The sequence below is a fragment of the Pongo abelii genome, chromosome 8 (genome assembly GCF_028885655.2).
Source record: "Pongo abelii isolate AG06213 chromosome 8, NHGRI_mPonAbe1-v2.0_pri, whole genome shotgun sequence".
Classification (NCBI taxonomy): Eukaryota; Metazoa; Chordata; class Mammalia; order Primates; family Hominidae; genus Pongo; species Pongo abelii.
The window spans coordinates 298,424-314,304 of NC_071993.2; the positions used below are offsets into that span (position 1 = coordinate 298,424).

The 15,881-nt window shown below is 46.2% G+C and overlaps 1 protein-coding gene across 10 annotated transcripts in view; it reads right to left on the reverse strand.

Moving 5' to 3' along the window:
* DIP2C (disco interacting protein 2 homolog C) overlaps positions 1 to 15,881 on the reverse strand; it is a 407,784-nt gene that overhangs the window by 11,115 nt on the left and 380,788 nt on the right. For all 10 annotated transcript variants that reach the window (XR_010141456.1, XM_024253580.3, XM_063727460.1 and 7 more), the window contains 2 exons: positions 2,481 to 2,538; positions 352 to 426 (listed from right to left, as the gene is read on the reverse strand). Coding sequence is in view for 9 of the 10 variants with exons in the window: in XM_024253580.3 (XP_024109348.1) it covers positions 352 to 426; positions 2,481 to 2,538 (133 nt within the window). In the remaining variant the exon portion in view is untranslated. The remainder of the gene's footprint in view (positions 1 to 351; positions 427 to 2,480; positions 2,539 to 15,881) is intronic.

Genomic DNA, 15,881 nt, shown 5'->3' on the forward strand with positions numbered 1-15,881 from the left:
TCCTGGTGAAGGACTTCTCAGTAATAAAAGCAGGAACGTGGAAAGCAAACTCAAGAGCTAAGAAATAAAGAAACTCAGTCCATACACATTATGTGTTTAAATCTTTTCAGAATTATTTGAGGAGAATCTATTACACTTCCCTAAGGAAGTGCCAGTTTGTAATTGTGAGCTTTCATGGACTCATTTGAGCCATAAAGCTTACCTCACGCTATTTCCCAGGCAATCATAACTCACTCAACTCAAACCGGTGTGTGGCAGATCGAGGGCATGTGAGCAGTTCTGATGGTGTCAAGGCAAGCCAAGGATACATAACAGAAAAGTAACCTGGATCTCAGAGGACACTCAACTCACCTCTCCAAGGTGTGAGTCCCCCAGCGGTCCTTTTGTTTCTGGGTTGGCAATTATAATCCGAACCCCTGGAAGTATCTATTTGGGAGAGGAAAACTCTCTTGTCAATGGAAGGAATACAGGGAGAGACTACACACAAGCCAACCTCAATCTCGTCTTTATGCCATTTCCTTTCAAGACTATTTAGAAAGCAATTAAATCAAAACTATATGCCACATAGTTATGACCCATTATACAACCACAGCCTCACAATCACAGCATCACAATCGCATTCTCACTGTAATTGTTACAATATTGTATGCTGTTATGGTGACCTTAAAATTAAACATTTTGATTGTCAGTCATACCTCAATAAAGCTAAAAGAAATCTATTGAAAATCATGAAAATAATGTTTGAACAAAAACATGGTAAATGATATAATGTTTAACACAGCCTGACCTTGCAAAATGGGAATTTTCAGTTGTTTCCATGAAGTTATTTAAGATATTTACATAGATTCAATATTACATCTCACATCATGGCACACACATGGATGGAGGGTGATGCTTGCAGTAATCGCTGAAGGGAGTCACACAGTGACATTTTCAGGGGTAAGCATGGACTCGAAGATAACCCAAAATGCTTTTGGCAAAACGATATAGTAGGCAGCTGCTTTGGTGGTGCCAGAAGGGAAAGATTGTGTGTCAACTGCTAGTGAAGTCTGCAGGTTTTCGTTAGAACGTCCGTGTGGATCTCCAGCTCATCTCCACTGAATTTTCAACTCAAGATACTGGGGAACTTTTTCCTGCAGGTAAACATCTTTTACTGTAACAGATGTCAGTACTACGCATTTCTTTTTTTTTGAGACAGGGTCTAGCTCTGTCACCCAGGCTGGAGTGGCATGATTACAGCTTACTGTAGCCTTAAACAACCCTCCAGACTCAGCCCCACAAAGTGCTGGGATTACAGGCATGAGACACTAGCTCTGGCCAGAATTTCCTTCTTAAAGTTTAGCTTAGAAATATCTCACATTCCACTGATTCCACTTATATAAGGAATCAAAAGTTTATTCTGCAAATCCTGAATATAGCCTGTCTCAGATCAGCTCATCTAACATTTATGATTGAGATAAAGGCAAAACATTTTATGGTAAAAACACAGAACGTCTTGGAATAGTCATACTGTTAAATCTCACTTAAGTCTGAAGTGAGATTTCAGGGCTCTGGTTTCTGCTGCTGACTATGGTGCGCCAGACTGTTAGCATGGATGGTGAGCACATTCCTACTGTTGGAACCAACTCTGTAAAGAACTCTAACCTGCAGCCATGCACGCCATTTTATCACAGAAGCAACATGAGATGCTTTTAGAATTATGTCAATGGAGAAGGAATCTGACAACTGGGGCCAAAACGGAAAAAAAAAAAAAAAGTCTTCATTTAGGTGTTTAAATATGTTTCTTGCCCTTTAGTTCTAGTAAAAAAAAAAAAAAAGACAAACAAAAACAAAAACAAAAACAAAAACCACATCCACTGTGGCAGAAACTACTAGTTGTCTCTTGATAACCATTCTTTTCTACTTTCATAGTAATAGATACCCTGATTTTTAGGTAGGCCTTTAGATATTCAGAATTGATATCTCAATAGTTCCCAACCTTTAGCTAGGTGTGGCCATGTGACCACATTCTGATCAATGGAATTTCAGTGTAGGACAGCTTGGGAACCTTCTCTATGGTCTGCATGCTTTGTTCTCTTCTTTTTCTGTTTCTCCTCCTGCTGGCTGGAACGTGGAAATGATGGTGGAAGCAGCCGCTTCGGCTCCTGAGTTGCCCCTGGGAATTGGGCTCCAATGTGCAGAATGAGGCTGAAGGCACCAGGGCCTGTGCTTGGCTTCATGGAGGAGGAGATGCCTATTTCCTAACTTTTACCTGAGGAAAAAAGCCTAACTTTCTTAAAACACTGTTATTTTGAGTTTCTATACTCACTGATACGTTACTTTCAACTGTTATTTTGAGTTTCTATACTCACTGATACGTTACTTTCAAGAAAGCTTTTTTGGAAAAAACATTCTAAAAAATACATTTCTTAAAACTTCAAAGCCCACACACTCAGAAGCAAATGGATACAGAAATGCATGCTTCTTCCTGTAATACTTACCTTTCCCGATTCCATCAGGGGCAGGCTATGAGGGGATCCTCTTTCCACTAAGCGGACTCTGCAAACAGAAAGAGAAAATATTCCTAGATGTGTTTGCTGTCCAGTTTTCCCCTTTACCAATTCACACGAGGTCACGAGCCCAGCAGCTGTCTGGGAAAGTTGATTCTGAGCATCATCCAATGGCAAAGACAGAAGCTGCAGAAAGAGCAGCCCAGCAACAGAGGAAACTGAACCCGAAGGGAGGGCCACCGAGAAGGCAGATGAAGCCACATTTCTCAAACCTGCAAAATACCTGGAAAAATGACTCTGAGCTGAAAGTAACCATGAGTCCACTTAGCATTTTCAGAAAAGGAAAATAACACGGATTACAGAGTATCCTTGAAAGAGCTGCGGATCACCCACGACCGTGTCGCCTGGTCCTCAAGCACCAACGGCTGTCCTGCAGGTGGAAGGCAGGGCCAGGTGTGCAGCGGCTGAGAGCCCTCCCAAGACAGCACGTGCATTGCAGCCACAGGAGCAGAGAGAACTGCCAGGCCCTGATGGCAAAGGTACTCAGGAAAGAAACTCTTTTACTTCAAAGAATACGTAATGATAATTTAATCTTAAGAACTGCCAAGGACATCGTAGCGGGCCACAACCAGAGCTTCACTAACGGTCCTCCCAGATGCATTATTTCTTTGAGGCCTTCACTACTGGTTTTGCATTTTTACCAGGTGCCTAGTGGACCATGACACTCTTCATTCACCTAAGGGGCAATTTTTATTTAAACAAAATAAAGCAAAGGAGAAAGTGCTTGAAGGCTTGAAGACAGCGAATCACAGGAGGACATGCCTCCCACCTGGGGACAGGCTGCGGGCAGGGGGCCTGTGGGCTCCTGAGACACCCTTCCTACCATCCCCCACTGATGTGTTGTTTGTTTTTTTAAAGAGACAGGGTCTCGCTCTGTCACTCAAGCTGGAGTACAGTGGCACAATCATGGCTCATCGCAGTCTTGACTGCCTGGCCTCAAGCAATCCTCCCACGTCAGCCTCCTGAGTTGCTGGGGCTACAGGTGTGTACTACCACATCTGGCTAACTTTTACGTTTCTGTAGAGAGGAGATCCCACTATGTTGCTCAGGCTGGTCTCAAGCTCCTGGTCTCAGGTGATCCTCCTGTCTCAGACTCCGAAAGTGCCGAGATTACAGACATAGCCACCATGCCCAGCCCTCACTGAGATTTGAAATACACCAGGGACCCACTCTTAGGCACTCGACACAGCAGTCTTCCTCTGTAACTGACAGATGTACCGAAGAAGGAGGATGAAGGATAGGGAAGGAGCAGGAGAGTACCAAGAAAGAAGGCTGAGTGTCTCGGGGCCCTGAGGGACCAGTCCAGCACAGCCCTCTGCATGACATGAGGGAGGCCATGGAGGGTGCACACCCCTCTGGGAATGGGGGTCTTTCTGCCGCCACAGGGGGAGGCACCCAGCAGTGTGGAAGATGGCACCGGCCTGACATCCTCCACGTGCCAGACATGTGGTGTCAATAAACCAGGAAGCAGCGCGAAGGGCTTGACAGGGCCTTGACTGGCTGCACTGCTCCTGCCAGACCTAGGGCTGTCTGCAACCAGGGGCACCATCTCCTCTGGCTGTTCAGTGACTGAAGCCACAGGACAATTCCTCCCCCCCAAGCCTGGTGTGCCTTCTCCGGTTGCTGCAGACAGAAGCAGCCTGTGTCAGGGAGGATCATCTGTGGCGGAAACAGGGAAGGCTGGCAGCACTTTCTCCTCTGCAGGAGAACAGAGAGGAGACACTGGGGAGGGTGCCTGTGTGCCTCAGCAGGAGTCTGATGAGGGAGAAGGACTTACTGGAGCCATTTCAGATCAGATGATAACCATTAACTCTGTGGTGTCTGTATTAAAGGGAAATCTTGATGCCAACAGCTGACGAGAGCTGCCAAACAGCTCACATGATTCAAGCTCTTACAGAACACGCCAATAGGCTTGATGACGCTAACCTCCAAAAATGCCTTAACTGGCTGTTTTAACACAGAATTGCAAGAAACTAAAGAACTTTTAGGAGCCAGGTAGCATTATGCTAATTCAGGACTTGCCATGAGAATACCTAGAATTTGTGGGGCAACACAAACGTGCTCTCCTCTGGATACTGACCATGGAGAAGCTCACAGCCAGAGGCAGCATGCACATACTTGGGATGTCGGCAGGATGTGGCCATGCCAGGACAATGATGCCGACTCCTTCCTCTGTGCCAGGAGGCCCGCAGATGTGCCCTGATCTGAGCGGCCAAGTGGAGTCAAAAGCCGGCGAACCATGGGTTCATCTGCCCCAGGTGAAGACAGCAGTAGAGAAGCCAGGCCACGCTGGCCAGGGCAGCGGCGAGAAAGGGGCACCTGGAGATGGTGAGGAGAGGGAAAGAACGAGAGGGGGGTCAGAGGCCCCCACCTCAGCATCCTACAAAGGCCAGGTGACCAGCCAGGGAGTGAAACTCAGCCAAAACCGAAGGCTGTTTAGGACACACCATCTCCATTTCTGCGCCCAATCCTCAGTCATCTCTACTTCAGGACGTTTGAGATCCTGTCGCTGGCCGGAGTCAGATGCACCCGGCAGCTCTGGGAGCTGTTGCTACAGGGATGACTTCAGGCAGGGGAAGGGGGTCACTCAGGAAACAAGGCTCTGGAGTTATAAAAGTGATGGGCAAATGCCCCAGGCCTCTGCCAGGCAGGGCCCAGGCTGTGCAGCATTCCCAGATCTTCCTTATCTCCATCCCTGTGGGTTTTTACCTTGGCCTGTGCCCAGCCACTAAGGGGGTGTGGAGGAAAACAAGACAGGTGAGGCTCCGGGCAGGTGTGTGATGGCCAGTGCCTCACCCTCCAGCCGTGTGTCCTTCACTCTCTCCAGCCTCTGCCCCCATATGGACCCTCAGCCCCAGGAAGGGAAGCAAGACGGAATCTCAGCTGAGAACCTTGTCTGAAATGTTGAAAACATGGAAGATCATCAAGAATTCCCTCTCTGGTTCATGTGAAAAAGGTGTGTTTCGTATGAAAACAGGCACAGGGTGCTAAATCACTCAGGTCGGTGCTGGATGAAAAAGCTAAATATCCTGCTAGCAAATGCCACACAGGAATTCCTTCTTCTACACCAAGGGGAACAATATTCACACAGCCAAGAGAGGGAAAAAGCTACCCCTTATCTAAGGGCAGAAGAGATGTCTTCCTAAAGAACTAGGAGATATACTTGTAACATACACATCAGAGGGCTGATTCCCTCCACGTGCAAAGAACTCATAGAAATGAAACCAGGGGATCTTGGTTGTTCTCAAAAGTAGTGTTCTCCACAGTTACAGAGTGGGCTGAGTTAAGACCCAGGTCAAACTGTGCTGCTCGTTGCCGACTTTCTCAAACTGGGGATCATATGCAGACATCTCCAGGTGTGGGCAAATTAAATGAGCTATGAATCTGAAGTGCTTGTGGTGCGTGAGTTATAATTAGCTGTGGTTATTAACACTTCTCGGTTAGAACCAGGTTGTAAGGTTAAAACCAAGGCGTTGCCTGGCACACGAGAGGTGGGCTGCTGGAGGGAGATGCAGAGGTCTGTGGACTCCGGGAGCCAGAGCGGAGCAGGAGGACTCCATGAGGGAGGAAGAAATACAGGCTCAGCCAGGCTGGCCCTCTCCTGCGGGAAGTGTGAGTGAGCCACCAAAAGGACCAAGTGATGCTGTAAGAAGACTCTCATCTTCCAAGAGCCATGGTGCTGAGGCTGGTGTCCAGCAGAGCTCACCTTCTGTGAGAGCACCTACAGCTCAGGTCACGCTGCAAAGTCAGCTTTAGACAACTCAGGGCTGAGGAAACCTGTCAGCTCCAGATCCGGAACTTTGTGCCACTTTTCTTGCTGCCTCCAACGTGCATTACTGCTGCCCAAATTGGCTCCACGAACCATTACTGCTGACACTCTTCCCTACGTGAAAATCAGTTTTAAACAGTGCACATCAAGGTTACAATTTAACTGTGTGTCTGAATAAACTCTTCCAACCTGGCTTCTGTCTCACCCCTTATTTCTTCTTGACTCCAGTATAAATCTTGGACTTGTGGGGAATAAACTCTTTTCATCCTACGCTGTCAAGGTGACTTGAAGTTCAGACTTTTGCTAGAAAAGCAGAGATAGAGAGTTGACATGAGGGAACTTGCTACTAGCCTCGAACCTGCCCTGTCCTTGAACTGCCCTCAAATGGACTCAAACTTAGCAACCTGTTTTGCTAGAAGCGACATCTCGGAAGGCTGAAGCCCTGATGGTGCTGTGCAACCGAGTGGGGAATGAATGCACGGCTGTCACAAGAGGTCTGTGAGGTCTTCATTCTTCATTCGTGCCTCCTGGCATCACACGCCTGGCCTCCTGGGAACAGGTGGGAAGGTGCTGCTGAGATAACCAGGTTTTTCATCATTTGTCTAAAGAGAGCCATGGTTGAACTTCTCACTAATCCTTCCCCACAAAGCTACAGAAGGGATTCTTTATTCCTCCAACTGAGATTCTCACCCAGGGGCAAGGAGCCTTGTCTGAGCCATGCAAAGGGGGATGAGCGCAGCTGCCCTCTGCCCAGGACCACCCCCGCCGGCAGCACCCTCTGGCTGGCAGAGCATCCATCAGCACTCCAGCTCTGGAGACGTCAAAACAACCAAGAAACAAATAGCATTCTCTACCCCAACAGAAGTGCTCCGGCATACAGCAGCACTGCCCCCGCCAGAAAGACGACTGCTTCAGACCAGTGCAGCCGGAGCCCCTGACCAGTGCCCTGCGGTGGGACACCTGATGCAGATGTCAGCAGAGCACCCACTGGGAGCCCACCCTGCCCGGCCATACCACTGCTCAGCACTGGCCTGATGGTCACTCATGACCTGAAGGGTCCAGCATCCTCTGCACCTTCAATCTCAAAAACTGGCGTGACAGACCAGATGCAGATGGAGCTGGTGCTGTCCCTCAGTGCCAACTCTGTGGCATTTCAAGGGGAGCAAACATGACACAGGGTAACCCGGTCATGGAAAGCCGAGCTGCAACACAGCCACGCTCACCGTTTGAGGATGGTATTTATGAATGTGCCACTGAAAAAACAACCAAAACTTTTACTTAATATTTTAAACTACATCTTCTTCCAAAATTAATTTGAAGCATTTAAAATACCCAATATAATAAGACCATCTGAACAATAATCTTTTAAAAATCCCCAAAGATAGAGGGGAAATTAAATATTCAAAAACTTTAGGTTAATTAGCAGAGATGCTGTGACTGAGTCTAGTCTGCAGCTTCCTAGCAGCTAAGGTACACAGAGGATGAGGCAAGTGTTACTGTCAAAGTTGGGATTTTAATATCTTGCCATTTACTTTGCAACCAGTGAAGCACATAAGAGCATTAAAATCACAAGGAACAACAGTGCTTAAAAATAAGAGACATCATGTTCACACATCCAAAACCACAAACAAAACCAAAAACAAATGCACTATTATTTCTACAGGAGGTCTTCCCGGGACTCAAGCCCTAACAAAAGCTACAGACGACTGCATGAGACGGCCCATGGTGGCCACCACAAAAGGCTAAGGGCAAGAAGATCTGGATCATGGAAGTCCAGAAACAGATACCAATCACCCTAAAAATGAGCAACAAGAGAAAACAGAGGAATGTTTTCATCTAACCTAACCACATTGCACAAATGAAGTACCAAAGCACAGTTTGTGTACTTTTTTCATTTATAAAATTATAAACTTAACCCTCTCCAATCCAAACTCTTCTATCCATCCTTTTCCCTTTTCTCTCCCTCAGGTGGAAGAGAGCTCTGTGTTTTCTTCCCATAAAAAGACACCATTTGGAGGTGTGGACTGAGCCGACCTTGCAGCCCAAACTGCCCTCTTCCATCTTCTTCCAAGGCCAGAAGGGTTCCAAGTTTCAGAAGTGCTCGATTTCTGACTGCTAATCCTGAGCACAGACCCCTGCTACCTAAGACCCTAGTCACATGCATCAATACGCTGGGTGCATCAATATGCTGGGTGCAATGGCTCACGCATGTAACCTTAGCACTTTGGGAGGCTGAGGCAGGAGGATCACTTGAGCCCAGGAGTTTGAGACCAGCTAGGCAATGTGGCAAAACCCTTCTCTACAAAAAATGCAAAAATGAGCAAGGTGTGGTGGTGTGCACCTGTAGTCCCAGTCCCAACTATGTGGGAGGATCGACTGAGTTTGTGAGGCAGAGGTCACAGTGAGCTGGGATCATGCCACTGCACTCCAGCCTGGGTGACAGAGTGATACCCTGTCTTTAAAAAAAAAAAAAAAAAAAGAGAAGAAAAGAAAAAGAAAAAAAAAAGAGAAGAAAAAGAAAAAAAATGCATTAACGTTTCTGTGGCAAAGAGTGGGATAAATTGTTTATCAATTTATGTCCATTCATAAAGTTTTCATGACATTCATTTGCATCGAATTAAAAAAAACTTTATTTTTGGGAACTCCTTGGTTTTTAAAAAAATACTTACTGAATAAGACCTCAAAAGCACAGGCCACGAAAGCAAAAATAAGCAAATAGGATTACATATAACTTACAAGCTTCTGCACAGCAAAGGAAACAAAGTGAAAAAACAACCTACAGAATAAAAGAATACATTTGCAAGCTACTCACCAGACAGGGGATTAATATTCAGGATATATAAGGAACTCAAACATCTCAACAGCAAAGAAAAACCCAAAAAACAAACAAACAAAAAAAAAACTGATTAAAAAATGGGCAAATGATCCAAACAGACATTTCTCAAAAGACATAAATGGCCAGAAAATACATGAAAAATGCTCAACATCACAAATCATCAGAGAAGTGGAAGTCTTTTTTTTTTTTTTTTTTTTAAGTGAAAGCAAGTTTATTGGGAAAGTAAAGAAATAAAAGATTGGCTACTCCACAGGCAGAGCAGCAGCAAGGACCGCTCAGCTGCTTATACTTATTGTTACTAGGGAGGTAGAAGTCAAAACCACAATGAGATATCATCTCACTCCAGTTAAGATGGCTATTATCGGCCAGGCGCAGTGGCTCACGCCTGTAATCCCAGCACTTTGGCAGGCCGAGGCAAGCAAATCATGAGGTCAGGAGATTGAGACCATCCTGGCTAACACAGTGAAACCCCGTCTCTACTAAAAATACAAAAAATTAGCCGGGCGTGGTGGCGGGCGCCTGTAATCCCAGCTACTCAGGAGGCTGAGGCAGGAGAATGGCATGAACCTGGGAGGAGGAGCTTGCAGTGAGCCGAGATAGGGCCACTGCACTCTGGCCTGGGTGAAAGACCAAGACTCTGTCTCAAAAAAAAAAAAAGATGGCTATTATTAAAAAAACAAAAAATATCAAATGCTGGTGAGGATACAGAGAGAAGGGGACTCTTACACACCATTGGTAGGAATGTAAACTAATACAGCCATCATGGAGAGCAGTATGAAGGCTCCTTAAAACACACATACCCTTGGGAGGCCGAGGTGGGCTGATCCACAAGGTCAGGAGTTCGAGACCAGCCTGGCCTATATGGTGAAACCCCATCTCTATTAAAAAAACATAAAAATTAGCTAGGCGTGATGATAAGCATTTTTTCATGTGTCTGTTGGCTGCATAAATGTCTTGAGAAGTGTCTGTTCATATCTTTCATCCACTTTTTGATGGGGTTGTTTGATTTTTTCTCGTAAATTTGTTTAAGTTCTTTGTAGATTCTGGATATTAGCCCTTTGTCAGATGGGTAGATTGCAAAAATTTTCTCCCATTCTGTAGGTTGCCTGTTCACTCTGACGGTAGTTTCTTTTGCTGTGCAGAAGCTCTTTAGTTTAATTAGATCCCATTTGCCAATTTTGGCTTTTGTTGCCATTGCTTTTGGTGTTTTAGACATGAAGTCCTTGCCCATGCCTAGGTCCTGAATGATATTGCCTAGGTTTCCTTCTAGGGTTTTTATGGTTTTAGGTCTAACATTTAAGTCTTTAATCCATCTTGAAGTAATTTTTGTATAAGGTGTAATCAGAGAAATACAAATCAAAACCACAATAAGATACCATCTCACACCAGTTAGAATGGCGATCATTAAAAAGTCAGGAAACAACAGGTGATGGAGAGGATGTGGAGAAACAGGAACACTTTTACACTGTTGGTGGGACTGTAAACTAGTTCAACCATTGTGAAAGACAGTGTGGCAATTCCTCAAGGAGCTAGAACTAGAAATACCATTTGACACAGCCACCCCATTACTGAGTATATACCCAAATGATTATAAATCATGCTGCTATAAAGACACATGAACACGTATGCTCACTGTGGCACTATTCACAATAGCAAAGACTTGGAACCAACCCAAATGCCCATCAATGATAGACTGGATTAAGAAAATGTGGCACATATACACCATGGAATACTATGCAGCCATAAAAAAGGATGAGTTCATGTCCTTCGTAGGGACATGGATGAAACTGGAAACCATCACTCTCAGCAAACTATCACAAGGACAGAAAACCAAACACCACATGTTCTCACTTATAGGTGGGAATTGAACAATGAGAACACTTGGACACAGGAAGGGGAACATCACACACCGGGGCCTGTCATGGGGTAGGGGGAGGGGGGAGGGAGAGCATTAGGAGATATACCTAATGTAAATGACGAGTTAATAGGTGCAGCACACCAACATGGCACATGTATACATATGTAACAAACGTGCATGTTGTGCACATGTACCCAAGAACTTAAAGTATAATAATAAAAAAAAATTAGCTGGGTGTAGTGGCACGTGCCTGTAGTCCCAGCTACTCAGGAGGCTGAGGCAAGAGAATCACTTGAACCGGGGAGGCGAAGGTGGCAGTGAGGTGAGATCGTGCCACTGCACTCCAGCCTGGGTGACAGAGTGAGACTGTCTCAAAAACAAAACAAAACAAACCCCCACCCCCCTACCCCACCACATACACACACATACACCAAACTACGAATAGAACTACCATATGATCCAACAATCCCACTACTGGGAACTTATCCAAAGGAAATGAAATCATCAGTGTACTGGAGACACATTTGCACTCCTCCGTTTACTGCAGCCCGATTCACAATAGCCAAGATATGAATCCACCCAGGAGTCCAACAGCAGATGAATGGATATGGAAGATGTGGTATGTAACACTGAATAGGATTCAGCCATAACAGAGAATGAAATCCTGTCATCTGCAGCAAGATAGATGGAAGGGGAGGACATTAAATAAAGTGAAATAAGCCAGGAATAGAAAGTTAAATACTACACGTTCTCACTCATATGTGGAAGCTATATAAAGATGATTTCATAGAAATACAAAGTAGAACAGGGCATACTAGAGGCTGGGAAGGGAGGGATGGGGAGAGATTTGTTGAAGGAAACAAAATCACAGCTGGATGGGAAGAATACATTCCAGTGTTCTGTACCACTGCAGGATGACTATAACTAACAGTAATTTATCATTCAAATAGCTAGGAGGAAGATACCAAACATTTCCAAAGAAATGATGCACGCTCCTGATCTAATATCCCAATCTGCTAACTACATGTTATATGTATTGAAACATCACTATATACCCTATGAGTTGTACAATTATGTGTTAATTTAAAAAAAAGTTAAAAATACACTTTTTAGGAGTTTCAGATTTAAGAAAAATTGAGCAGACGGTAGAGCTCCCACATTGCCCTCCAATACACCCCAGTCTCAGAATGCGCACATATCCGACATTAGTTAGAATTAGTGAGCCAACACTGAGATGATTTAAATCTATCCTTTACACAGGCTTCCTCATTTCCCCCTAATATCCCCTTCCTGTCCCAGGATCCTACCCAGGATTCCACATGACAATTGGCCGTCATGTCTCCCTGAGTTCCCATGGGCTGTGACAGTCTCTCAGAAATGTCCCTGTTTTGCTGACCTTGATGGTTTTGAGGGGACTGGTGAGGTGTTTTGTAGGCTGCCCTTTGTCTAACACTGTTCACGGGTAGACACGGATCACAGGTGTTTTGGAGAAAGGCCTCAGAGATGAACACCCTTCCCATGGCATCACATCAAAGCCCCCCTGCTCATCACTGATGGTGACCTCGCACTTAGCTGGGTCACGTTTGCAGGTTTTCCCCGTCCCTTCCACATGCCCTCTCTGGAGGCATCGCTCTGCTCAGCCCATGCCGGAGAGGAGAGGGTGTGTGCTCTCTTGGCTTTTGAGATGCGAGACTGCTGGCCTCATGGAGGGCACAGCCTCCTGCCTCTGGGTGACCAAGCCCATGACCCAGGCCCAGTAGCTTGTGATGGGCAGCCATCTGACAGAGGAGGTCTAATGACCATGGGGCTGCAGCATTCTCCCAGGTGGAATGAGCACAGAGAGCTGATCCCTCTGCACAGAAGTGTGCACAGGGCAGAGAAGCAAGGTGACAAGGGGACTCCTGAGTGTCTTCTGGGCTTTGCTTCCAGACCCTCCCTGTCACTGGACTGCACCTCCACCCAACCCTCCAGTTCCTCAGGCACCTCTCTCCTACTTCAATCTTCGCTTGCTGAAATGGTCCAACTTGGTTTCCGTCACTTTCCACCATGAAGTCTTGACTAATGTGCACCAACTTTCCCTTTTTGAGTAAGACTAGAAAGACTTGAAAAATAATTCTACATTTGGTATGTTTGTGAGCATGTATAAAAATTTTTTCAAACTAGTTTCAAAATTATAGTAAACTTGCAAGAATGAAAACAGTATAAAGAACACTTGTAACACCCAGGTTCATTGCTTGTTAATATTATGTTCCATCTGCTTTATAATTTGCACTGCCCACCCCATCTTACACAATGTGCACACACAGTTTTTTCTGAACCATTTGAGGGTAAGTTAAATACATCAAGTCCCCTTTACTCCTAAGTATTTAAGTGTGGATTTCCTGAGAATAGGGATATTATCTTACTCACCGAACAGTTATCAGTTTCAGTAATTTTAATATTGATCCAATATTTAATCTATAGCCTCTCTTCCAATTCTTCCCATTACTCCAGTAATGTCCCTATAGCTCTGCCTTGAGTGTAGGGCTCACCCTAGCATCAGGCTTTGTATTTTGTTGTCATTTCTTTAGCTTGCCTTAATTGGGAAGATTTCCAAAGTCTTTTTTATCTTTATGACATTGACATTTTTGAAAAATACTGTCTCTGCCTTTAAAAAATATTTAAAATTATTTAATTCAAAGTGGATCAATGACATAAATGTAAGAGACAAAACTGTAGACTGTTAAAGCAACAGTCATGTGTTGGATGTGTCATTTATTTCTTGGTTACCACACCAAACGTACATGCAGAAAACAAAGAGGATAAACTGGACATCAAAATTAAAAGCTTCTGTTCATCAAAAGACACAATCAACAGAATCAGCAGAGTGAAAACGCAACCCAGGAAATGGAAGCAAGATTTGCAAATCACGTATCTGTTAAGGGGCTAATATCCAGAATATGTAAGGAACTCTTAGAATTCAATAGCCCCCCCCCAAAAAACATACAAACAAAAAAAAACCACTCCAGTTACAAAGTCTGGAAAAACTTAAATAGATATTTCTCTAAAGAAGGTATACAAATAGCCAGTGAGCATGAGATGATGTTCGACGAGACCATCACTAGGAAAACGCACACCAAAGCCACAACGAGATACCATCTCACACCCATTAGGATGGCTACTCTCAAAAAAATAGAAAACACCTACTTGGTGAGCACATGGAGAAACCAGACCCACGTGCACTACTGGCGGGAAGGTAAAACAACGCAGCGGCTGTGGAAAACAGTATCGCAATTCCTTCAGAAATTAAAAATAGAACCACTGTATGGTTCAGCAATTCCAATTCTGAGTATATACCCAGAAGAACTGAAACCAGGTCTTGAACAATATCTGTAAATCCATGTTCACAACAGCATCAGTCGCAGCAGCCCAAAGGTGGAAGCAACCCAAGTGAACATCAGCAGACAATGGATGAGCCAAGTGTGGTGTATACGTACAAGGAAATATTATTCAATCTTAAAAAGGAAGATTTTGACACATGCTACAACATCGATCAACCTTGAGGACATTATGCTAGGTAACATCAGCCAGTCACGAAAAGACAAATACCACAGGACTCAACTTATATGAGGTACCTACCCAGAATAGTCAAATTCATAGACAAAGTAGAATGGTGGGTACCAGGAGCCGAGGAAAGAGGGATGGAGAGTAGACATTTAATTAGGACAATATTGAGTGTGTGGAGAAACCAGAACCAGGAGCAGCCCTGAGTGTATGAAGAAACTGGAAACCAGGCACAGACCTGAGTGTGTGGAGAAACTGGAACCAGGAGCAGCCCTGAGTGTGTGGAGAAACCAGAAACCAGGCACGGCCCTCAGTGTGTGGAGAAACCGGAACCCGGGCACCGCCCTGAGCGTGTGGAGAAACCGGAACCCGGGCACCGCCCTGAGCGTGTGGAGAAACCGGAACCCGGGCACGGCCCTGAGCGTGTGGAGAAACCAGAACCAGGAGCGGCCCTGAGCGTGTGGAGAAGCCGGAACCCGGGCACGGCCCTGAGCGTGTGGAGAAGCCGGAACCCGGGCACGGCCCTGAGCGTGTGGAGAAGCCGGAACCCGGGCACGGCCCTGAGCGTGTGGAGAAGCCGGAACCCGGGCACGGCCCTGAGCGTGTGGAGAAGCCGGAACCCGGGCACGGCCCTGAGCGTGTGGAGAAACCGGAACCAGGAGCGGCCCTGAGCGTGTGGAGAAACCGGAATCCAGGCACAGTCCTGAGCGTGTGGAGAAACCGGAAACCAGGCACAGTCCTGTGTGTGTGGAGAAACCGGAACCCTGGCACGGCCCTGAGCATGTGGAGAAACCGGAACCAGGAGCAGCTCTGAGCGTGTGGAGAAACCGGAAACCAAGCACAGTCCTGAGTGTGTGGAGAAACCGGAAACCAGGCACGGCCCTGAGCGCGTGGAGAAATCGAAACCAGGAGCGGCCCTGAGCGCGTGGAGAAGCCGGAAACCAGGCACGGCCCTGAGCGTGTGGAGAAATCGAAACCAGGAGCGGCCCTGAGCGCGTGGAGAAGCCGGAAGCCAGGAGCGGCCCTGAGCGCGTGGAGAAGCCGGAAGCCAGGAGCGGCCCTGAGCGCGTGGAGAAGCCGGAATCCAGGAGCGGCCCTGAGCGTGTGGAGAAGCCGGAATCCAAGCGCGGTCCTGAGCGTGTGGAGAAACCGGAACCTAGGCGCGGCCCTGAGTGTGTGGAGAAACCGGAACCAGGCGCGGCCCTGAGCGTGTGGAGAAACCGGAACCAGGAGCGGCCCTGAGTGTGTGGAGAAACCGGAACTCACCCTGAGCAGCCGGGCAACTCCTTCTCCACAGAAAGGACTTGAAAAGCATCTTTTCATTAA